Source organism: Bombina bombina, chromosome 7 (assembly GCF_027579735.1).
Source record: "Bombina bombina isolate aBomBom1 chromosome 7, aBomBom1.pri, whole genome shotgun sequence".
In the NCBI taxonomy this organism is placed as follows: domain Eukaryota; kingdom Metazoa; phylum Chordata; class Amphibia; order Anura; family Bombinatoridae; genus Bombina; species Bombina bombina.
In genome coordinates, this window is record NC_069505.1 from 286,862,326 (window position 1) to 286,889,165 (window position 26,840).

Here is a 26,840-nt window from a genome sequence, read left to right on the forward strand (position 1 = left end):
TTTGAATCTATATCTGTGGAAAAGATATTTAAACGGATATTTGGATTTTTTGTTTCTGTTTCTACAAGATAATCACTCTCTCAGTTTGGAAACAAAATTTCAATATGGATTGTTTTCCCTTCTGTCATTTTGATACAAGTGTCCTATAACATGAACATTTTTTCTTTTTTGCAGTTATATGGTTATGTTGATATTGTGAAACATTACTTAATTATTTTTGTTCTTGAAGCTATATAGATACATTTGGGTTGAGTGACAGGTGGAGTGTGTCTGCACTCACTGGGGACGCCCAGTGGGTATACCTTTTGCTCTTTTTGGTCTAGAGCATTATTTGGTTTAATCTTCTGTTTAGGATTGCTTGGTGGGAGTATGGATGTGGTTGGTGGTTGGGGTTTGTGTGGTGATGAGTGAGCTTTCATCTTTGGGGCTATTCCATTTTTTGATGCTATAACCTGTATTTACAAAAATAAACATTTTGTGTTGAATCAATTTCTAAGACTGTGGCTGGGATTCTTTATATTTTTATATTCTGATTATGTTTTGAAAGTTTCTGTGTTACTTTAAATTAGCATCAAATTTTGTAAATGTCTGTGTATATTTTACAAATTACATTGCTTTTAGTATTTGCTTCATTAAAAACGAAAACCGACAGTTTCAGAAAGTGGGAGGGACAGGGCCGTTCCCTGGGCTAAACAGTGGAGTTCCCAGGGTATGTCTGAAGCTCTCTCCCAATTCTTGTAAAATTATGTAAGCATTTTAAACAAGCTGGTCTCACTGATTAATCTTGTATGCTGTATGCAGGTGGTTTGCTCAAAATTCACAATACACTTATTTTAACTAACAGAAAAGTAATATATACTGAAATATAAACAAAAACAAGAAAAATTGTAGTGAAAACATTTCAGTTGCATTTTTGTAACTCATGCAAATGTTCTTAGAAAGTTCAGCCCCTGTGAAGTCTGCATGATAATTTCTCTCCAAACTAGAGAATGTTTGATTATCTGGCCCATAGAAAATGATAAAGCTGTTTGAGAAACTGAAACTGACAGTTTTTCAGTTTTATTTTAAATAGAAGAAATGCAAAGTGCAATTTAATATGAAATACACATACATATACAAACACAGAAACTGTGAAGGCATAATCAGAATTTGTAAAATCACAATACTAAATACACTGCTGTATACAAAATAAAATACAAAATAGAAAGTGCAAAGTTTAAATTAATAAAAATGAATCAGAAGTGTAAAGTGATATAAGATAAAAAGCACAAAGTGTAAATGCAGCAGAACTGTCATGTCATGCAGTGATATATTGCATAGATGTGTTTTATTATTTGCAAACAATCCAGCACCCCAGCTTGGATCATGCCACAGCTAAAGTGTTGAATATGAAATTACTTTGGAGCCAGATAGTCAAACAGTGCAGAACAATGGTCTCAAGCTACCATTTCTATCTCTGACATGGTCAGTATTTGCAGGGACAATGAGTAATATATAACTGTGCTCAATTAGAGTTGTGCTGTTACAAGTCTGGTTGCGTATTGAAGCAGGAAAAAACTGAACACCAGTGTATCTGAATGGTGACATTACTAATGCCCAGAGTACCTGTGATACCCTGATAGTAGAAAAAAAGGAGGATAGGGTCCAATGGCACTACTTTCAATGTAATAAAATTATCCCCTTTATTCTTAATTAACTTATGTGCATACAGCACATTAGTATAGTAAAGGAAAACGGTGCTATGTAGTAGAGCAGAATTTAAGCAAAAAACTGACAGATAGGATATGTCACCCTATCTGAGATAGACTACATTTGTAGCACTCAGGGGATTGTTTAATTAAATAACTTGTGGTAACAGAGATAGACGTGCAAAGATGTGCAGAGAACAAAGACAAAACTGTCTGAGTAAACTAAATACCATTAAAAATTAACTTTTATTAAGGCTTGGTTAAAATTGGAAAACACACACTTAAAAACACTCTTAGGAGCCAAGATAATATTACTTGTTAATCGTATATTGGTTGGTGTGGTGGGTAAGAAATTATCTATGAATAGATAACTTGTAAGGTATGGGGGCTACTAACAATTCTATATATTCAATATATACCGGAGGTGGCAACTCAAAATATGATTGATCAGTATGTTGTTGCTGGTAATTTATTGAATAGTTTTATACTTAGGTTCACTGCAGTTAAATTTTGTGAATTTGCTGTGGGATTAGCTCAATACGTTACAGTACACTTGTACATATATAATTAAGAGGCTTAAGTAATTATACTCTTATATTCATTGTGCGTACAGTCAGGGACTTTATATATGATCCCTTTAGCTTTCACTTAATTTTCTATACGTATCTTGTATATGAGGCTATGTTCAAGCCTGCACTACAAAGATAAAGGCTCAATGCTTTATATTTAATAATGTCTTTTATATTAGATATACAAAGTCCGGCGGGTATATACTTTGTTATATAGAGTATCTGTGATATTGGAGATCACCCCTTATTGTGATATACAAAGTCCGGCGGGTATATACTTTGTTATATAGAGTATCTGTGATATTGGAGATCACCCCTTATTGTGGTGTTATCACCGTTAGTAGTAAGGTATTTCGATATTAATGTTTATTGCAGGGTGATAGACACTGGGTAAATAGCGTTCCTGTTCTTATATAGAGCAGACAGATCTAGTAACTTAGTTCGAGATATGCCTTTAAGTAAATGGCAAATTATCAACTGCTCTGAGTGGTAACAAAAAATGACCGCTATTTTATAAGCTGCACGGTACCTGCGTAATGTTATAACACTACAGACATATTTGGTAAAAAATATATATAAGATTTCAATTTAGCATAACAAAATGAGACATTATTAGTGCGGTATTGAGCCCTGTGTAGTCACAATTTACTACAAGTGGTATGAGTACTGCTAACGGTTAAATTCTCCAGCAGCTTATGTGAACGTCAGCGTTCTGCCCCCATTAACCACTCACAACTGTTAAGGTATATAGCGGTTAAATTTATCTTAATCTATCGAGGTTCCTAAGGCTAGCTAAAAATACATGAGCTCCAAGGGCTCATCACCAGTACCCTAGCGTCCCTAACATGTTTCGCCTCGCGGCTTTTTCAAAGGGTGAGCGCGCCGCTCACATACTGGTCTTTTAAAGCCTAATGGTCACACCTCCTGGGTGACGATTGTTTCTGACAGCCAATCCTCATCCTCTACAGTGTAGAGACCGCCTATCATTACGGTTGGAGTTTTAAAGTAGTTTAATTTGTTGCTAATAATAAAAGTAACTTTATTATAATGTTGAGGTTATAAAATCAATTGAGTTATAAGATCAAATGAATTATGTTGGAGTAATCAGGACAAATGAGTTCTCATAGCCTTATAACAGGGCTTAATGCTCAGCCATAAATTTACAAATTCATTTTATTTTATCCTTAAGTTAAAGCACTGAATTCCCTAAACTATGTGATACTACGTAGTGAATTAACCCTGTAGGTGCCACCGTGAACTAGTGCTATATATTACATTGTGACTGCTTTATTTATATTATGACTTGATTACTTATGCTGGTATATACCGCAATATTGTGTAATATTAAATAAAAATAATGAGTGTTTAGTGAAAAATGCTATTGTGCTGTGTTTTGAAATAACTACTTGTGATTTTAATTGTAAAACAGTGCTAAGAATAAATAGATATTACTGAAATTATTTAAAAGTAATAGTGAATTGGTGTGTATTGTGTGCAGACTGTGAAGCATGTAAGAACGATGAATTTTTATAAATAATAAACACCACTAGTGTATAAAAGTTGCAATGAATTATGTGCTTAAGACCTATGTAGTATTAATAAGGACTATTGTAAACTAATACTTAAATAACTTGTTCATACTGTTGTGCACTTGATTATGATTCTAGATGACTAACATAAGCTAGTCCTTAGATAGCTGGTGCATATAGTTGTACACTAGAATGAGATTCTGTATGTCCTTATTTTAATTATGAACGTTTTTTAGTATATGGTGATGATAGGATTGAATTTGAATTTAATTTATAAGGCAAGAGGTAAGGATTACTTCTACCTTCAACACACAGATAACTTGGTTAAAATTAGATCTTGAGATACTGGCGTTTGATAGAATTTTTTTGAGGGTTAGGCTGTGTTATCATGAATTTGTGCTATTCATTGCACATTTTTTCACATTTTTTACAGAAAAGGAGAGAGATTGTTACACTCATTTAACCCTGATGGGTAAACTGTGTTAAGGAGAAAAATCCATTTACTTTCAGCTTTTTGAAGGGTTTTTTCAAGATCCCCACCTCTGATCCCCAGCTTAACTCTCTGTATTCCAAAACATTTTAAATTACTTTGTTTTGAATTGTGTTTATACAAAAAGTGTCTGGCCACCGAGGTGAGTTGTTTACCTGCTTGTAAGTCCTTTTTGGCATTTTTGATGTTCCTCAAGTGTTCTTGCAACCTTACTCTTATTTTTCTGGTTGTCATGCCAACATAGAACAGATTACAATTGCAGCGTAATGCGTATATTACCCCTTCAGTTTGGCAGTTGATGTGTGCATTTACTTTGTGTGGTTTGTTGAACCGATCATGTATTGTGTGTAATTTCAGCATAAAGCTGCATGTGGTACAGGTTCCACATTTAAAGGAACCGTTAGAAAAAGCACTTTTAGTTTTTTCACTAGCAAGGTGACTAGGACTAATAATGTCCTTAAGATTACGGGTTCTTCTGTATCCTGTCTGTATTTTCTCACCCAAGATTGTTTTCAATTTGGGGTCAGACATTAGTATGTGCCAGTTGGATTGAAACAGGGATTTTATGTAGTTACTTTTTGGATTATAGGTTGATATGAACCTTATCTGATCATCCTTTGGTTTTACTCTTTTTTGGAGTAGTTCTTTTCGATCTGTTGTTCTCGCTCTAAATTCTGCCCTTTTAATTGCCCTTTTGCTATAACCTCTTGATAGTAAACGTTCAGTGAGTTCTTTTGCTCTCTTGTTGTAGTTAGATTCAGAAGAGCAGTTTCTCCTCATTCTTAAGAATTCACCTATAGGAAGTGCCTGTATGGTATTTGGGGCATGGGCACTAGAGCTGTGTAGAACACTGTTTGTGGCTGTTATTTTCCTGTGTACATCCATGGATAATGTTCCATCCTCTGATTTTGAAATTTCTAAATCTAAAAAGTTTACTTTCACTTGACTGGCTTCATAGGTCAATTTGACATTAAATTGGTTTGTATTTAGGTCAAGAAGGAAAGAATCTAGTTCTTCTTTTGAACCCTCCCATAGGAACAGCACGTCGTCTATATATCTTACCCAAAAGGGGATTTTCTCCAGGTACTGTGAATTAGTGTCTGAAAAGACGTGTTTTTGCTCCCACCACCCTAAAAAAAGGTTGGCATAGGTGGGAGCACATGCTGTACCCATCGCGGTACCTCTTGTTTGTAGATAGAACCCGTTATTGAAAGTGAAATAATTATGTTTTAAAACAAATTGTAATAGTGCAAGTGTGAATTCATCATGAATCGGTTCTTCTTCTGAGCCCATTTCTAGGAACCAACGTACTGCCTCGATGCCAAGCTCATGTTTAATACAAGTGTACAAAGATTCGACATCTGCTGTCACAAGCCATGTTTGTTCAGAAATATGAATATTATCCAGTTGATTTAGGACATCAGTGGTATCTTGAACATAAGAAGTAATTTGAGTGAGATAATTCCTAAGTCTGTAGTCTACATATTTACTCGCCTTTTCAGTAAGGCTATTTATTCCGGATACTATAGGACGCCCTGGAGGATGGGTTTGGTTTTTGTGTATCTTTGGAATTAGGTAAAAAGTAGCAACAGTTGGATTGGATACTTTTAGAAATTGATATTCTTTGTTGTTAATAATATTGTCATTTTTGGCTCCTTCTATTAGGTTTGAATATATTTGAAGATATTCATTTGTAGGGTTATAATTCAGTTTGGTATAACAAGAATTATCCCTTAGTTGTTTGTCTGTTTCTAGACGATACATTTTAAGTGGCCATAAAACAATATTGCCTCCTTTATCAGAATTTCTAATGATCGTGTCTTTCCACATTTGCATCTCTTTTAGTGCTTTGCGTTCCTTAGTTGTTAAGTTCCTATTAGTTTTTGTCTCTGGGATTTGTAGGATTTTCTCACATATGATATCACTGAAAACTTGCAGTTGAGAACATTGGTTGATGTTAGGCATGAATTTAGATTTATTTTTAATTTTATCACGCCATCTTGTCTCATTTGTATAGTCAGGTATTGTGCTGTCTATAGTCTCATTTTCTGCAAGTAAGTCCTCTAGATTGGTCAGAGTAGTTCTCTCTTCTGCTGAGAGTGAATTATTTTCTGAATGAGTTATTGCTTGTGATTTGTTCAGAAAGAGTCTTTTTAAGGCAATTTTGCGGATGTACAATTGTACATCTTTGACTAATTCAAATTTATCTATTTCAGGAGTTGGGCAGAAGGTCATGCCTTTAGAAAGTACTTTTTTGTGATCCTCAGTCAGTAGTTTTTGGGAAAGGTTGATTATCCTCAATGAGTCATTCTCATCTGTGAGAACGGACTTGGGGGTCTCTGATATGGTTTCCAGCCCTTTTTGTTGATTTTGTTTGGTGGCTGACTTTTGTTGTTCCTTTTTGGTCTTCCCCCTGCCTCTTCTGGTGTGTCTAAATCGGAAGAGGCACTTTGTCCTAAAAAATCCTTCCTTTTGCCCCTTGTGATTCTTATATTAGTCCCCCTTATCGAGGTTTGTGGTTCGGTATCAGATTCAGGGGTTTCTGAGTCTTCCCCTTCTGTATCCGAGACATCACTTTGTATGATAGTAACTTTCGATGGTTTAGGATTGTTCGCATTGAATCTCTTTTTCCATTTGTAGACTCTGTTATTGGCATAATCAGATTTATCTCTGCCTAGTTTGCCTTGTTTTGTAAGTTTAATTTCTGCCTCATATTTGTCTAACTCTTTCTGGTACTGTTTATATGATGATTCGAATTCTTTAAGTGTTTCATATTCTTGTAATTTTGTGTGTAGTTCTTGTACTTTAGTTTCTAATAGCTCATATTCTTCTTTGTCATGTTTAATTAAGATTCGCATTAATTTTACCGAACATTCTGAAAGTGCTGTTTCCCATTCTTGATTATGTTCTGGATTGCGAAACTCAAAAGCAGGAAAGAGCTGAATTCTCAGACCTCTAGGTATGAGTTTGAGTTCTATATATTTTTCGAAAAAGTGATGGTTCCACCACAATTTGTCCTGTTTAAACATAAGCTTGTGAATATCTTTTAGTGCTTGGTTCATGGAGTCTGGGCTAATAGATATTACTTTTAAATAATTTCAGTAATATCTATTTATTCTTAGCACTGTTTTACAATTAAAATCACAAGTAGTTATTTCAAAACACAGCACAATAGCATTTTTCACTAAACACTCATTATTTTTATTTAATATTACACAATATTGCGGTATATACCAGCATAAGTAATCAAGTCATAATATAAATAAAGCAGTCACAATGTAATATATAGCACTAGTTCACGGTGGCACCTACAGGGTTAATTCACTACGTAGTATCACATAGTTTAGGGAATTCAGTGCTTTAACTTAAGGATAAAATAAAATGAATTTGTAAATTTATGGCTGAGCATTAAGCCCTGTTATAAGGCTATGAGAACTCATTTGTCCTGATTACTCCAACATAATTCATTTGATCTTATAACTCAATTGATTTTATAACCTCAACATTATAATAAAGTTACTTTTATTATTAGCAACAAATTAAACTACTTTAAAACTCCAACCGTAATGATAGGCGGTCTCTACACTGTAGAGGATGAGGATTGGCTGTCAGAAACAATCGTCACCCAGGAGGTGTGACCATTAGGCTTTAAAAGACCAGTATGTGAGCGGCGCGCTCACCCTTTGAAAAAGCCGCGAGGCGAAACATGTTAGGGACGCTAGGGTACTGGTGATGAGCCCTTGGAGCTCATGTATTTTTAGCTAGCCTTAGGAACCTCGATAGATTAAGATAAATTTAACCGCTATATACCTTAACAGTTGTGAGTGGTTAATGGGGGCAGAACGCTGACGTTCACATAAGCTGCTGGAGAATTTAACCGTTAGCAGTACTCATACCACTTGTAGTAAATTGTGACTACACAGGGCTCAATACCGCACTAATAATGTCTCATTTTGTTATGCTAAATTGAAATCTTATATATATTTTTTACCAAATATGTCTGTAGTGTTATAACATTACGCAGGTACCGTGCAGCTTATAAAATAGCGGTCATTTTTTGTTACCACTCAGAGCAGTTGATAATTTGCCATTTACTTAAAGGCATATCTCGAACTAAGTTACTAGATCTGTCTGCTCTATATAAGAACAGGAACGCTATTTACCCAGTGTCTATCACCCTGCAATAAACATTAATATCGAAATACCTTACTACTAACGGTGATAACACCACAATAAGGGGTGATCTCCAATATCACAGATACTCTATATAACAAAGTATATACCCGCCGGACTTTGTATATCACAATAAGGGGTGATCTCCAATATCACAGATACTCTATATAACAAAGTATATACCCGCCGGACTTTGTATATCTAATATAAAAGACATTATTAAATATAAAGCATTGAGCCTTTATCTTTGTAGTGCAGGCTTGAACATAGCCTCATATACAAGATACGTATAGAAAATTAAGTGAAAGCTAAAGGGATCATATATAAAGTCCCTGACTGTACGCACAATGAATATAAGAGTATAATTACTTAAGCCTCTTAATTATATATGTACAAGTGTACTGTAACGTATTGAGCTAATCCCACAGCAAATTCACAAAATTTAACTGCAGTGAACCTAAGTATAAAACTATTCAATAAATTACCAGCAACAACATACTGATCAATCATATTTTGAGTTGCCACCTCCGGTATATATTGAATATATAGAATTGTTAGTAGCCCCCATACCTTACAAGTTATCTATTCATAGATAATTTCTTACCCACCACACCAACCAATATACGATTAACAAGTAATATTATCTTGGCTCCTAAGAGTGTTTTTAAGTGTGTGTTTTCCAATTTTAACCAAGCCTTAATAAAAGTTAATTTTTAATGGTATTTAGTTTACTCAGACAGTTTTGTCTTTGTTCTCTGCACATCTTTGCACGTCTATCTCTGTTACCACAAGTTATTTAATTAAACAATCCCCTGAGTGCTACAAATGTAGTCTATCTCAGATAGGGTGACATATCCTATCTGTCAGTTTTTTGCTTATACCCTGATAGTAACAGTATTAATGCCCAGAGTAACCCTCCCAGTGATACGCACTGAGAGTAACAGTATTAATGCCCAGAGTAACCCTCCTAGTCATACACACTGAAACAGTATTAATGCCCAGAGTAACCCTCCTAGTGATACACACTGAGAGTAACAGTATTAATGTCCAGAGTAACCCTCCTAGTGATACACACTAAGAGTAACAGTATTGATGCCCAGAGTAACCCTCCTAGTGATACACACTGAGAGTAACAGTATTAATGCCCAGAGTAGCCCTCCTAGTGATACCCTGAGAGTAACAGTATTAATGCCCAGATAGTAACCCTCCTAGTGATACACATTGAGAGTAACAGTATTAATGCCCATAGCATAGTTGCCAACAGTCCCTGATTTCCAGGGACAGTCCCTGGATTTTGTTGTATGTCCCTGGATTTTTTTTTGTCCCTGGAAATGTCCCTGAAAATCTCTTTTACACAACATTTGTTGTTTGTGTATATATATATATATATATATATATATATATATATATACACACACACACAGATACAGATAGATGATAAATAGATATAGTGTATTATTTAAATCTAATTCATTCCTAATGGAATATTATTATTATTGAATGGGTTCACGTATTATTTGTCTGCCTAATTATACTATTACTTTCAAATGGGTGTGTTTTGATTGCAGAACTGAGTGGACGGAGCAGTTGAACAGTAGGCTGTCAATACTACAATAACCCGCTTGCTTGCTCTGCTGCAAAGTGTACCTGGAATTTTTTTTTAAATGTTGGCAACTATGCCATAGTAACCCTCCTAGTGATACACACTGCGAGTAATACACTATTCATGCACAAAGTAGGGACTAATACCCAGAGAACAACACTAATAATACACAAAGAGTACCCCCTTACACCCCAGTAACACTAGTACCCCCCATCAGTAGCCCCTGCCAGGCTGTGCGATGCGCGACCCGGAAGCGGCGATCGGTCACTCTGAGCTCGGCAGGCTGTAGAGGAGCGCCGAGCTATCGATCAGAAGCCGGGAGCGAGCGCAGTGTAAGGCCTGGAGCGAGCACCGTTTGAAGCCGGGCAGGTACCACGGGGAACCTTGAAGGGGGGGCGGGTTACTGCCTGATTGGTATTTCCCAATTGTCTGTATGTCGCGCTGCTGTTTCTTTTGTCACCTGTGGATACTCTATCCCCTTGGTCTGTACAGTGTTTACTCCTATACACTGCCTGGCCCCCAGTGGCATACTCACCTATGTCTGCTGTATTACCCCCATACACTGCTCCTTCCCCTCTGTACCTGCCCTCACTTATGTGTCACCTATAGCTCCCGTATTACCCCCATTCACTGGTCATTCCACTCTCTACCTGCCCTCACTCACATATGTGTCACCTATAGCTCCCGTATTACCCCCATACACTGCTCATTCCACTCTGTACCTGCCCTCACTCACATATGTGTCACCTATAGCTCCCGTATTACCCCCATACACTGCTCATTCCACTCTCTACCTGCCCTCACTTATGTGTCACCTATAGCTTCCGTATTACCCCCATACACTGCCTCATTTCGCTCTGTACCTGTCCTCACTCACTTATACGTGTCACCTATGGTTGCTGTGTTTCCCCATACACTTTTCCTTCCCCTCTGTACCTGCCCTCACTCACTTATATGTGTCACCTATTATAGCTGCTGTATTACCCCATACACTGCTCCTTCCCCTCTGTACCTGCGCTCACTCACCTATATCTGCTGTATTACCCCATACACTTCCCCTCTGTACCTGCCCTCACTTACCTATATGTGTCACCTATAGCTGCTGTATTTCCCCATACACTGCTCCTTCCCCTCTGTACCTGCGCTCACTCACCTATATCTGCTGTATTACCCCATACACTTCCCCTCTGTACCTGCCCTCACTTACCTATATGTGTCACCTATAGCTGCTGTATTACCCCCATACACTGCTCATTCCTATCTGTATCTGCCCTCACTCACTTATGTGTCACCTATAGCTGCTGTATTACCCCCATACACTGCTCATTCCTATCTGTATCTGCCCTCACTCACTTATGTGTCACCTATAGCTGCTGTATTACCCCCATACACTGCTCATTCCTATCTGTATCTGCCCTCACTCATTTATGTGTCACCTATAGCTGCTGTATTACCCCCATACACTGCTCATTCTCATCTGTATCTGCCCTCACTCACTTATGTGTCACCTATAGCTGTGTTTTTCCCCCATACACTGCTCATTCCTATCTGTATCTGCCCTCACTCACTTATGTGTCACCTATAGCTGCTGTATTACCCCCATACACTGCTCATTCTCATCTGTATCTGCCCTCACTCACTTATGTGTCACCTATAGCTGCTGTATTACCCCCATACACTGCTCATTCTCATCTGTATCTGCCCTCACTCACTTATGTGTCACATATAGCTGCTGTATTACCCCCATACACTGCTCATTCCCATCTGTATCTGCCCTCACTCACTTATGTGTCACCTATAGCTGCTGTATTACCCCCATACACTGCTCATTCCCATCTGTTCCTGCCATCACTCACTTATGTGTCACCTATAACTTCTGTATTTCCCCCATACACTGCTCATTCTCATCTGTATCTGCCCTCACTCACTTATGTGTCACCTATAGCTGCTGTATTACCCCCATACACTGCTCATTCCCATCTGTTCCTGCCATCACTCACTTATGTGTCACCTATAGCTTCTGTATTTCCCCCATACACTGCTCATTCCCATCTGTACCTGCCATCACTCACTTATGTGTCACCTATAGCTGCTCTATTAAGCCCATACACTGCTCCCACCTTGTGTCTGTGTTCTTACCCTTCCACAAAGTTCCTGGTTTTATCTCACTGTACTGACCCCTGCTACCCTCTTGATGCCTTCCTGCTTCCCCTAGGTACCCATCTAACATATCTTTTATTACTGAGCCTCTGTTGCTCCATATATATAAATAATATCTTTTACCGACATCATATCAAGTCCTCTCTTTTTTGTGTGTATTAAGACCCTTTCCCCACTCTGCTTATCCCAGCTTGCTGTCCCTGATTATCTTAAGCAGACTGCTTCCTTGGATGAGGTATGCATAAGCCGACATTCATTTACATCAGGATCCTTTACTACAGCAAAGTGTCAGTGTAATTGTTCAGTTCCTGAAGAAATAGGAAGTCATTGTGGTGCGCGCGTTAGACTTCCCCTGGTATTTACCTTCAGTGTGTACATTTATTAACCTGGGGAGAGAGACTGTGCAATTAACTGGATTCCACAGGGCTTTGTAAAATGAGGTGTTTAGGTTCCTTCTACAGTGGGGAATTCCTGAGATAAAAGCTTTCAGTTTCAATTACCAGTTGTCTCTGGATCAGCTGCTTTATGTCAGCGTACAAAGTACACAAGGCCAGAACATATAACGTGAGCATGGCAGGTCCAGATACTTGTCATATAATAATGCATTTGTACTGAAATGCAAATAGCCTATAAAGCAGATGGCGGTATATATTGCTAACACTACCTTAGCCATACTGAACATGTGCCAGCCACGTGGCATTAAGTAGCTAGGTAAGGGCAATGTAATACTTTGTACATAAAATGTTCTGTTGTTTATAAATGCAGATTTAGCTATCCAAAGCACAAACTCATTAGATAATTTGTTAACTTGATTTATTGATAGTTTGTGAAACAAGCATTGAAAAAAATGAATATTTGCTAATTTTATTGGAGTAAACTTTAGCAAGGTGGTCGGTAAAATCAACTGTGTGGTGTGCCCATTAAATAGGATTCGGGGAGAACACTGGATAGATTTATGGTTTTACATTTACTCCTGCTTTAGGAGGCTAAGGGTGTAATGGTATAAAAAAGATTTTAACTCTTGTTTGCCAGAGAGGGCGGCAGCACATTGTATAGCCACATACTATGATTTAAAAGGATATGGTAATATAATACAAATGCTCTTCAAGGGACATAAAACACATTTTACACAGTCTTTTTATATTCACACTTTCTGGGGAACAATATCTTACTGAGCATGTGCACAAGCTCACAGGGTATACGTATACTAGTCTGTGATTGGCTGATGGCTGTCACATGATACAGGGGCTAGAAAAGGGGAGAGAAAAAAATTAATTTGTCAGAAAAAAATCTACTGCTTATTTGAAATTCAGAGTAAGTATTATTGCATTGTCTTTTTATTATGTACTTGTAAAGCGTTCTCTTGCTATCTTTATTTGAAAAAGCAGGAATCTAAGCTAAGGAGCCGGCCCATGTTTGGTTCAGCACCTGGGCTGCGCTTGCTGATTGGTGGCTAAATGTATCCACCAATAAGAAAGCAATCCAGGGTGCTAACCCAAAAATGGGCTGGCTCCTTAGCTTAGATTCCTGCTTTTTTAATAAAGATAGCAAGAGAACGAAAAAATAAATAAATAATAGGAGTAAATTAGAAAGTTGCTTAAAACTGCAAGCTCTATCTGAATCATGAAATAAAAAAAATTGGGTTTAGTATCCCTTTTTAATTAACCCCTTAACGACCAACGACGTATGGGGTACGTCCTGCAAAAAAATGCAGTTAATGACCAAGGACGTACCCCGTACGTCGTTGGTCTTTGAAAGCCCTGGAAGCGATCCTGATCGCTTCCAGCCGCTTTCATGTTATTGCAGTGATGCCTCGATATTGAGGCATCCTGCAATAACAGTTTGAGCAGTCCGATGCAGAGAGAGCCACTCTGTGGCCCTCTCTGCATCGGCCATTGATCGCAGTATTCGTTGGTGGGTGGGAGCTTACCAAGGGAGGCAGGTGGGCGGCGATCAATGGAGGAGGGGGGCAGGATCGCGTGTGGGGTGCGTGCCAGAATGCGCGCGCGTGCACGAGGGTGGGTGCGCGCGTGTGCGGGTGGGAACCCTACACTATGGAACAAATATAAGGACTCAGTGGGAGAGACTCAGTGGGATAAATAAATAAAATTAGTAATCTGGGAGAGGGTTGGGGGTTGGGGGTTGTGGGGGGGCAGCTACACTACAGAAAATAGTTTTTTTTTTTAATAAAAATAAACCAAAACGTTTTTAATTTGAAACTGGGTACTGGCAGACAGCTGCCAGTACCCAATATGGCGCTCATTAAGGCAGGGGGGGGTTAGAGAGCTGTTTGGGGGGGGGGATCAGGGAGGTTGGGGGCTAAGGGGGGATCCTACATAGCAGCATATGTAAATATGCTCTAAAAAATAAATAAAAGATAGCTTTTATTTTAGTACTGGCAGACTTTCTGCCAGTACTTAAGATGGCGGGGACAATTGTGGGTTTGGGGATGGAAGAGAGCTGTTTGGGAGGGATCAGGGGGTGTGATGTGTCAGGTGGAAGGCTGATTTCTACACTAAAGCTAAAATTAACCCTGCAAACTCCTTACAAGCTACCTAATTAACCCCTTCACTGCTAGCCATAATACTCGTGTGATGCGCAGCGGCATTTAGCGGCCTTCTAATTACCAAAAAGCAACGCCAAAGCCATATATGTCTGCTATTTCTGAACAAAGGGGATCCCAGAGAAGAATTTACAACCATTTGTGCCATAATTGCAGAAGCTGTTTGTAAATAATTTCAGTGAGAAACCAAAAGTTTGTGAAAAAATTAGTAAAAAAGTGAACAATTTTTTGTATTTAATCGCATTTGGCAGTGAAATGGTGGCATGAAATATACCAAAATGGGCCTAGATGAATACTTTGGGATGTCTACTAAAAAAAAATATATACATGTCAATGGATATTCAGAGATTCCTGAAAGATATTAGTGTTCTAATGTAACTAGCGCTAATTTTGAAAAATAATGGTTTGGAAATAGCAAAGTGCTACTTGTACTTATTGCCCTATAACTTACAAAAAAAGCAAAGAACATGTAAACATTGGGTATTTCTAAACTCAGGACAAAATTTAGAAACTATTTAGCACGGGTGTTTTTTGGTGGTTGTAGATGTGTAACAGATTTTGGGGGTCAAAGTTAGAAAAAGTGTGTTTTTTTCAATTTTTTCCTCATATTTTATAATTTTTTTTATAGTAAATTATAAGATATGATGAAAATAATGGTATCTTTAGAAAGTCCATTTAATAGCGAGAAAAACGGTATATAATATGTGTGGGTACAGTAAATGAGTAAGAGGAAAATTACAGCTAAACACAAACACCGCAGAAATGTAAAAATAGCCTTGGTCCCAAACGGACAGAAAATGGAAAAGTGCTGTGGTCATTAAGGGGTTAAAGGGACACTGAACCCAATTTTTTTTCTTTTGTAATTCAGAAAGAGCATGCAATTTTAAGCAACTTTCTAATTTACTCCTATTATCAATTTTTCTTCGTTCTCTTGCTATCATTATTTGAAAAAGAAGGCATCTAAGCTTTTTTTTTGGTTTCAGTACTCTGGACAGCACTTTTTTATTGGTGGATGAATTTATCCACCAATCAGCAAGGACAACCCAGGTTGTTCACCAAAAATGGGCAGGCATCTATGCTTACATTCTTGCATTTCAAATAAAGATACCAAGAGAATGAAGAAAATTTGATAATAGAGTAAATTAGAAAGTTGCTTAAAATTTCATGCTCAATCTGAATCACAAAATAATTTTTTTAGGTACAGTGTCCCTTTAAGGAATTCTACTGCTTTGAGTGGCCCTTTAAGCCTTGTATGTATTTTTATACACAGTACAGACTGAATTGTGCAAACACTTTAGAAATTCACATCTTCGTGAGTCTTTTGGCGAGTGTTTCATAATTGAAAACGATTCTAAGCTTGTTCTTAAACCTGTGGCTGAGAATAGGACACATTTGAAGAAATAACGTTTTGTTATTTTATAACTCATTCCTCGCACCCAGTTGTAAAATTGACACATTGTTTACAAGTGTTATTTATCAGAATTTTGCAGCTATTTATGTCAGTAAGGACAATACTGAAACAAAAATATTTTCTCTCTCCTGCTGTGTAGCTTTTGCTTTGTGACTGTAAAGTGAACGTTATCCACATACATTTTTTTAGGCCTCACATATGGACTAACACAAGGTTGTTTTTCTGTTTCCCTTGAGCAGATATAAGGAACTCCTGTTTCTCGGAAGGAAGTAGACATTTGAGTCTCACTTAACTCACGTTGCCTTTGTCTTGTGCTTATCTTTCTCAGGATGTCCGCAGACACCAACACAAGCTATGGCTTCAACATCACCTCTGCTCCTCCCACAGCGTCTTATATCTCATCTGTGCAGCCTGGCACAGCCTCTGCATTCAACAGTACCAATATCACTGTGCCACACGTCTGTCTGGTTATCTTGTATGAAGACATCAGGAGTTCTAAGTAAGCTTCTCTGTCTGACAGTATTTCATTCATAGACACAGCTATATGAATCTTATCTGCCAAGTACACTTACATTCTAACAGTTCTATTTTTTGTTGTTGTTATAAGTGAAATGATACTATTTACTTCAGTTCATTTGATGGTAATGTGTTTAAAGGGTCATGGATGCCAATAATAAACTTTTGTAATGCGGATAGATTCAGGAGTGTGCACGTGTTTTGAGCACTTTTTTTCAGTTGTGTTTTTATAATGTTTCATTTTACACACATATATATATATATATATATATATACACACACACACACGCATGCACACAACACATAGAAAACCTGGCACTCACCAGCAGGCACATACACAGTAATGTTTAAAAGCAAAAATGGGAGAGTCAGTTGGATTTGGCGCCAAAGGTTCAAGCCCAGGACCACGTCACGGTCTCATGTTATGAATATATATCTTGCAGCGCCAAGATGTCAATCATACAAGCTATACTCCTGTTGCGGAATCTCCCAACCAGATCCCAAAATGACAATAGGTTAAAAGTGCTTGGTGAGTACAGCGCTACAAAGCCCTAGAGGAAGGGTTTGTGGCTAAAGATGGTGTCCACGATTGGTTGTTATACCTATAAGTGGTGTATATGATAGTAATACAAATAGCCGATAGGTCTAAGTGCATGAATATTACAATGTATGGGAAAAGGAATTTATAATGGATCAAACGCTCCTATATGTTTTGCTAAAAACATTTATTATGTTTTGCTAATAACATTTAGTATGACATATATGGTTAAAAATCCTTGACAATGTGTATATACATAAAATACATAAATGACAATTGCAAGAAATCCTTAAAAACAAAATCTTGTAAACAGGATCTTGAAAACAAGATCTATGGTACCATTATGTGCACATAAAAAGGGGGGGTTTATAAAAACAAATTCTTAAAAATCTGAGCAATATTCATGTGATCCTATGGTATATCGACTTCTAAAATGTTCCAATGCTGGTGTGTTCAAACTTAGTGAACCACTCAAAGATATGAAAAAATATGAAAAAATAGATTAATTGCCTCCAAAAAATGAAAAACAAAATGGTAAAAAATACAACTTGTGATATCACAACTGTGTAAAAGTGAAAAATAATTGTAAAAGTTAAAATAAAAATAAAAATGAGTGGGGGGTATACCAAAAATATGCCTTAGTGAATGTCAAATATATCCTTAAAAATAGTTAGTAATATATAATATAACAAATGTTCCCAAAAAGGCTGTGATAACTCCAAATACAAATGTTCCCAAAAAGTCTGTGATAACTCAAAATATATCCAAAATATATCCAAACAGGTGTGGTAATAAGATTCCTAAGTGTGGGTCCTCTTCTTGAGGTGTGTGTTAGAACTTCAGTGGTGTCATCTTGAACCTATAAAATGGTAAGAAAAGCAAACATAGTGCAATAAAGCTACTATAAGATAAGGGTAAAGGTAATAAACTCACCGAATGAGATCCTGAGCCGTAATACCAGTTAGCCAACGCGTTTCGGTTCACAAAGAACCTTTCTCAAGACTGGTACCGGCTCTCTAGTTTGCTTGTTTGCTAGTTTGCTTCTTAACATTGTAATTATTATGTAAGGCCGTATCTCGTTTGCCGGATGTTTTCACCGGAAGTGGGGATTAACCGGAAGTGACGTCATAGCTTGTGTGCGCACTTCCGGTTGGCTCTACTTTTACCGCATGTTGTACCTCTGTCCGCAGGAACCATGTCTCTGAAACCTGAGGTGTATGTGCTTTTTACAAATGTATTATAATTGGTGGTATTAGGCTCAGGATCTGTCTAAATGTGATAAAATGGTATATATGTATATATATACTGAACGTGATCGGCATTGTATTGGTCCATTATAGAACCCAAAATTCATATAAAAATACAAAAATACAAAAATTGTATATACAACCTTTTAGATAAGTACGATAAATGCATGTTTGTTAACATTATATTGGTCTATTTCAGATCTGTTATATTATAAAGATATTTCCACATAATTTTAAAATTCTGAGACATGTAAAAACCTATAAAAACATATAAAGGAGATAGGAATTTATATTTATTATGGCATTTGGGATCGACAAAATGTAATAAAATGAAATATCTGGGTCTAAGAACCCAAAACTCCGTTGGTCATAGTGGACCCTTATTCTAATAAACAGGTTGTGTATATATGTGTGTATAGGACAGGATGTATAAATAGATAGTGTATATATAGTGTATATAAAAAAACTCTTTTAATATACGTATATAAGAACATATATAAAAAACTGTATTGGTTAAAACTGAGAATTATAGGATAAGAGCGAAAAGGGGAGAATTAAAATGTGAGAATTAAAATGTTAGAATTAAAAAGTAAAACTTAAACAGCTAGGTTAAAAAATGGATTAAAAATCTAAGAGTTCTCGGTCTCTTCTTTAAATAACGACTTTAAGAAGGATACCAGTGATTTTAAAATGCTTGAACTCTAAAACTTTAAAACTCCAAAGAACCAAACTCTCAAAAATACACAAGTTTCAAAATACATAAGATGGATGGCCCTTAGGTGTATTTCCACATTTTTTCGCCCATTACATCAACGTTATAAGGGATCAGATATGGGGTTAGTGGATATTGGATGTCAAGTAGACTTAGCTCATAATAGATGGAATATTTCCGTGCTGCTATTTAGACCTTTGGGAAAGGTGCAGTCTAACATGAAAATCCACTTGGATTCTACTTTCAAAAGTTGTCTTTCAAAATCCCCCCCTCTCCAATTTTTTATTGGTCTGCTGATGCCCATGTATTTAAAAGTTTTATTGTTACCATTATGGACTTCCTTGAAATGTTTATACGTCACGGTCTCACCCTTCCTGGGACCCTATCAAGCACCCACACAATGCATGCTTTCAAACAAACAAACAAACCAACCTGGAACTTCCCAGGGTGACACAGGTCTTTTGTAATTTTCCCATAGTACATACATAACACAGGAATGGACCACACTCTCGGACCGGACTAGGTACACATCCTAAGTCTCTGTAAACTCCACAGCCCTGAACACTAACATACAGCTGTACAGTTCCCAGGCAGTTAACCCCCGCGCTGCCTGGGTGACAGGCCATAGGGAAACTTACAAAATCTCAGGGAAACTTACAAAGGCCCTTGGAGGTTCCCAGTTGGTGTGTTTGAAAGTCTGCATTGTGTGGGTGCTGGTTAGGGTCCCAGGAAGGGAGAGACCTTGATGTGGTCTGGGGTTGAACCTTTGGTGCCAAATGCAACTGACTCTCATTTTTGCTTTTAAACATTACTGTGTGCCTGCTGGTGAGTGCCAGGTTTTCTATGTGTTGCATTGATATTTTTTGTCAGTTTACCTATGGGCCTATCACCCATGCTGCTCAGGGATTGAGGGGTTGCAGTGACCTGTACAGTGTTTGTTACACTTGCATGCTTGTGAACCTACCTCGGTATGCTGTCTTTGACAAAGGAGAATTTTTGTATGCTAAGGTTTAACAAAGGAGATTTTGTTTTTGTTTTGTTTGCGCACTCTATCTGAATTATGGAAGTTTATTTTGTTTGACTTTCATTTCCCTTTAACATAGAAACATTAAACAGACCCTGACTTTATTGTAATCAGCAGATTGCTAATACCTTATGTATCAGAATATACCTGGATACTTTGTAAATTTACCTCTAGTAATATTTATGTGTATATGTACTTTAATTTAGCTTGAAAGTAAAACTTTATGAAAAGTCATTTTTAAGTGATGTAGGTGACTATAACATGGCTTTCCCCCTGTGATGCTCTTTCAGCAATTTTATTTACAGGGACATGAAACCCAAAATGTTTATTTCATGATTCAGATAGAGCATGTAATTAAACAACATTCCAGGTTACTTCTATTATCTAATTTGCTTTTTTTTTTATATATATCCTTTGTTGAAGAAATAGCAATGTACATGGGTTAGCCAATCACTGGAGGCATCTGTGTGCAGCCTCCAATCGGCAGCTACTGAGCCTATTTAGATATGCTTTCATACAAAGGATATCAATAGAATGAAGCTGTGACGTGAGTCAACAAGATCCGAGGGCCTGTTATGGAACATTCTTTGGGCAGGAGGTACATGGGCTTAAAGGGACGTGAAACACAATTTTTTTTCTTTAATGTTTTAGAAAGAGCATGCAATTTTAAACAACTTACTAATTTACTTCTATTATCTAATCTGCTTGAATCTCTTGATATCCTTTGCTGAAAAGCATATCTAGATAGGCTCAGTAGCTGCTGATTGGTGCCTGCACATAGATGCCTTGTGTGATTGGCTCACCCATGTGCCCTACTATTTCTTCAACACAGGATATCTAAAGAATTAAGCAAATTAGATAATAGAAGAGAACTGGAATGTTGCTTAAGATTGTATTCTCTACCTGAATCATGAAATAATATTTTGGGGTTTAGTGTCCCTTTAAGGATACCCAGAGACTGCATGGAAATGTGGAATTTTATATGCTGGACACCCCATGTACTTTCATAACTCTTTCTTATATCCATGTCACCCTGTATCCATAAATACAGGATGGGTACAGGGTGTGAGTGCCCCTTGTGGGAGCAATTGTGACTCTATAAACCAAGTGGGCATAAAGGACTTAATAGATAATAAGAGCTGTTTTTATATTTTAAGATGTATCTTATTTACATTTCAAATCTGATGGTGTCTCAGGCGTCTGTCTGGGTAAACTGATTGTGTTCCTGTGTGATTATGTTAACTAGACTGCCCAAAACCAGATTGTCTGAGTAAACTTTCCTCTCCAGTTAATTAACTTGATATGTTAATCTGTTTTACCTGTGAATAGACAAATGTTAGAGGTTTGATGTATTGTTTATATGTTTGCTTTACTGTTTAACCAATTATCTCTGTAACCTGAAGCTCTGTGACTCTGGAATGGCAGGGGGTATAAATATGTGTGCTGCTTTTAAATAAAGTGTTCAATTTGTGTTCAGACAACTGAGTGCTGCCTCAGTTCTGTTCCCCTCCATAACTTTAGACTGCGGCCAAAGGGAGATACCAGGAGCTATTGCTCTGGATAAAGGGATGTCCAGGACAAGGGAAGTGTTCTGACGGAGGTACTCATTCGGGGTACCAGGCGGTCCGTCACAGAAGCAAATTAGATAATAGAAGTAAATTGGAAAGCTGTTTAAAATGGCTCTTTCTAAATCATGAAAGAAAACATTTGGGTTTCATGTCCCTTTAAATATAAAAGAGCCTCACAGTTTAGTAAATCAGCTTCCTACATCTTCATACATCTTATGAGGGGTATTAACTGACGATTTCGCAATTATAGATATAGATGTCACTAGACGCTCACACTGACTATTTCCTGTTGCAGGGTGAGGTATTGGGACCTCATGCTTATGATCCCCAACGTTCTCTTCTTTGCTTTCCTGCTCTGGAAGCTCCCGTCAGCAAGAGCGAAAATCCGAGTCACCTCTAGCCCCATCTTCACCACCTTCTACATTCTGGTGAGTGCTAGCCTTAGCTGTGTATAGCCAGGGGCCCGCGTTAGCTGTGTATAGCCAGGGGCCCGCGTTAGCTGTGTATAGCCAGGGGCCCACGTTAGCTGTGTATAGCCAGGGGCCCACGTTAGCTGTGTATAGCCAGGGGCCCACGTTAGCGGTGTATAGCCAGGGGCCCTGCGTTAGTTGTGTATAGCCAGAGGCTCTGCGTTAGCTGTGTATAGCCAGGGGCTCTGAGTTAGCTGTGTATAGCCAGGGGCTCTGAGTTAGCTGTGTATAGCCAGGGGCCCAGCGTTAGCTGTGTATAGCCAGGGGCCCCTCATTAGATGTGTAAAGCCAGGGGCCCCACATTAGCTGTGTATAGCCAGAGGCCCCACATAAGCTGTCAATAGCCAGGGGCCCGCATTAGTGGTGTATAGCCAGGGGCCCCTCATTAGCTATGTATAGCCAGGAGCCCTGCATTATCTGTGTATTGCCAGGGGCCCTTCATTAGCTGTGTATAGCCAGGGGCCCTGCATTAACTGTGTATAACCAGAGGTCCCGCATTAACTGTGTATAGCCAGAGGTCCCGCATTAACTGTGTATAGCCAGGGGCCCCTAATTAGCTGTGTATAGACAGGGGCCCCTTATTAGCTGTGTATAGCCAGGGGCCCCTCATTAGCTGTGTATACAATCCAAGGAAAGATCCAGCACCAAAAGCAAAACAGGTGTGCAAGCCAAAAGGTTACTGCATACCTTTTAGGATACAAAAGTCCAAAGAAAAGGCAGCACCACCAAAATTATCATCAAACTTATTTTATTCCTTCTGCATGGAGCAGGTACAAAACAGCAGGACAACGTTTTGGGTTGTTAACCCTTAGTCATGTCTGCAATGCAATGTAACACATCACCTTAAATACCTTAACACAGGTGTCTAACTCCTCCCACCTCATCATGACATCATTATTTAGAAAAAACATTATTAAAGGGAACTAACCCCCTGTAGATATAATGTCAAAATCACATCACATGTTAAAAATACAGATTTGTTTACCAGAATGCAACCAACATTACCTATTTCACAAAAATTGGTTTAAATCATAATCTCTATTCATCCCCTTTGGTGTAAGTGCCTCCAGTTTTTGAATCCATAACATTTCCCTCCTTTTCAAAAGAATTTCCCTATTTTGGCCCCTTCTATGTGGTGGATAGCTAGATAGCAACTCAAAAGAAGGGTTGTTTCCCTTGCTTAGGCTGCTCCAGTTGTGGTAGCCTGGTCAAGGGTGACAACTTTTACCACCCCTACACAGGCAAAAGATATGGTATAAATGGATATTTTACCCACAATGCTACATTTGTGATATATTTAATTAAATGCCTGTGTGCCAAGATTTATATTGGCGAGAGGACCCAAAGGGTACAAGACAGAATTGTGTAACACAAATCTAGCATTAGGAGGAAAAATCTTGAGGCACCAGTTGCGTGCCATTTTCTGGAGGCTGGGCATTATATTGCACAATTGAGGTTCCAAATAATAGATTGGGAACCACCGCCTAGAAGGGGCCAAATTAGGGAAACTCCTTTGAAAAGGAGGGAAATGTTATGGATTCACAAACTGGAGGCCTTTACACCAAAGTGGGTGAATAGAGATTATGATTTAAACCAATTTTTGTTGCATTCTGGTAAACAAATCTGTATTTTTAACATGTGATGTGATTTTGACATTATATCTACAGGGGGTAAGTTCCCTTTAATAATGTTTTTTTCTAAATAATGATGTCATGATGAGGTGGGAGGGGTTAGACACCTGTGTTAAGGTATTTAAGGTGATGTGTTACATTGCATCGCAGACATGACTAAGGGTTAACAACCCGAAACGTTGTCCTGCTGTTTTGTACCTGCTCCAAGTTGAAGGAATAAAAGAAGTTTGATGATAATTTTAGTGGTGCTGCCTTTTCTTTGGACTTTCATTAGCTGTGTATAGCCAGGGGCCCCGCGCTAGCTGTGTATAGCTTTGGAACAGCATGGGGGTTATTTAAAAAAAAAAAATGAAATGTGAGAGACAGTGGCAGGTTTCTGGCCCAGCGCTACTGTGTGGGACTTGCATAGTTTTGTGTAACTGGTTCACTGTAGTCTGTTAACCTATTGTTTTGTCCCTAGGTGTTTGTTGTAGCTCTCGTGGGCATCACACGGGCGATTGTGTCCATGACAGTCAGTTCATCCAGTGCTGCCACAGTCACAGACAAGGTGAGAATGGCTTCACCGTCTCTGCCAAATTTATCTTAGCGAGCAGTGAAAAGGTTTAACTTCTTCACTGCCAGACTGCGTTTTGTGCCTACATTGTTATTGTTTTTTTATATACTGTGTTACTGCACATCATATCTCTGCTCTTGTGTGATTGTATGCGCAGGTCCCCTGTAACGGCTGTAAAATTCTTTGTAGTATAATGTTCAGCCTCCTCTATTCTATTGATCATTCCTTTCAGGAAAGCATCACATTTATCATATTATTCTAAACATATCTACAACACTGCAGCCTCAGTAATCTGTCTCAGTTATAGAAGTTCCTAAAATGTTATCTATATGATTGTGATATATATATGTTTGTGTGTACTCTCTAAATACCTCCTGAAACATATGGCAGCTGAGCGTAATGTAGATCTTGTGGTCACAGTCACCAGCATGTTTTCACACTCTGTTACCTGCCTGTCTGATACTTTCACTTACTTTGTCTGCCTTTCAGGTTCTCTGGGAGATAACCCGGTTCTTCTTGCTTGCTATCGAGCTCAGCGTTATAATTCTGGGTTTGGCATTCGGTAAGTTGAGACCCTCTGTGCTTCTGTAAAGTCATAAAGTGTCATCATGTGTAAGTCACGTCTGACTGTAGGATCCGTCTGTTGTCATGTGTAGGCCGTGTCTGTCTATGGGGCTCAGCTGTCATTGTGTAAGTCATGTCTGGCTGTAGGACCCAGCTGTTGTCATGTGTAGGTCACATCTGGCTGTAGGACCCAGTTGTTGTGTGTAGGTCACATATGGCTATAGGACCTAGCTGTCACCATATGTAGGTCATCGCTGGCTGTAAGACCCAGCTATTGTCATGTGTAGGTCATCGCTGGCTGTAAGACCCAGCTATTGTCATGTGTAGGTCATGTATGGCTGTGAGACCCAGCTATTGTCATGTGTAGGTCATTTCTGTCTATGGGGCTCAGCTGTCATCGTGTAGGTCACGTCTGGCTGTAGGACCCTGCTGTTGTCATGTGTAGGTCACATCTGGCTGTAGGACCCAGCTGTTGTGTGTAGGTCACATATGGCTATAGGACCTAGCTGTTGTGTGTAGGTCACGTATGGCTATAGGACCTAGCTGTCGCCATATGTAGGTCATCGCTGGCTGTAAGACCCAGCTATTGTCATGTGTAGGTCATGTATGACTGTGAGACCCAGCTATTGTCATGTGTAGGTCATGTCTGTCTATGGGACTAAGCTGTCATCGTGTAAGTCACGTCTGGCTGTAGGACCCCGCTGTTGTCATGTGTAGGTCACATCTGGCTGTAGGACCCAGCTGTTGTGTGTAGGACACATATGGCTGTAGGACCTAGTTGTCGTCATGTGTAGGTCATCTCTGGCTGTGAGACCCAGCTATTGTCATGTGTAGGTCACGTCTGGCTATAGAACCCAGCTGTTTTCATGTGTAGGTCATGTCTGGCTGTAGAACCAAGCTATTGTCATGTGTAGGTCACGTCTGGCTATAGGACCTAGCTGTTATGTGTAGGTCACATCAAGCTGTCATCATGTGTAGGTCACACCTAGCTGTTAGACCCAGTTGACATGATGTGTAGGTCACGTCTAGCTGTTAGACCTAGCTTTCATCATGTGTAGGTCATTTATGGCTGTAGAACCCAGCTGTTGTCAGGTGTAGGTCACATCTAGCTGTGGGACCTAGATTTTTTGTGTGTAGGTCACGTCTGGCTGTGGGACCCAGCTGTGGTCATATGTAGGTCACGTCTAGCTGTGGGGCCCGGCAATATGATATGTCTGTGCAGATATGCCACAACAGGGCAGAACATGCTCCAAAGCCATTTATATAAGGACATGGAAATTACAATTTAATTTTACGATTTCATATAGAGTAAACTGTCATTTAAATGAAAACATTTTCTTCACTTTTATTGAATTGACTTCATCCTCTTGGTATCCTTTGTTGAAAGTTTCCATTAGAGCATACTTAGGTAGGCAGAGGAGAGTGCACATGTCTTCAGCACTATATGTATAACATTGCTACAAACATTGTTGCAAGCATAGATGCCATATAGTCCTCAAGACACATGTACGCTCCTCAGTCTACCCAAGTATGCTCTCATGGGAAGGAGCTAAGTATAAAAAAGGAGAGAGACAAATAGGTAAACATTATTAGTAAATTGGAAAGTATATTTCATATTAACTTTCGTGTCCCTTTAAAATGAATTTATTTCAGTTGACATTTATAACACACAGACTGCAGAAGGCGCTGTGAAGAGGCAGCTGTATAATGTGGCTTATAAACGATGTAACCGTGACATTGCACTGTGCTTGGCTGACATTTAAATGGTCTCTTATCTACATCTCATGAACCAGTTGTCACACGGTGCTCGCTGCTTACAACTGGCCAAACA

The 26,840-nt window shown here is 38.5% G+C and overlaps 1 protein-coding gene across 1 annotated transcript in view; it reads left to right on the forward strand.

Moving 5' to 3' along the window:
* Positions 1–10,241: 10,241 nt before the first annotated feature.
* The window catches only part of TPRA1 (transmembrane protein adipocyte associated 1), a 56,813-nt gene continuing 40,214 nt past the window's right edge, over positions 10,242–26,840 (forward strand). Inside the window, exons 1-5 of the mRNA XM_053720834.1 lie at positions 10,242–10,421; positions 16,515–16,685; positions 22,087–22,219; positions 24,353–24,439; positions 24,935–25,007. Of these exons, the coding sequence (XP_053576809.1) occupies positions 16,516–16,685; positions 22,087–22,219; positions 24,353–24,439; positions 24,935–25,007 (463 nt within the window). The 5' untranslated portion in view covers positions 10,242–10,421; position 16,515. The remainder of the gene's footprint in view (positions 10,422–16,514; positions 16,686–22,086; positions 22,220–24,352; positions 24,440–24,934; positions 25,008–26,840) is intronic.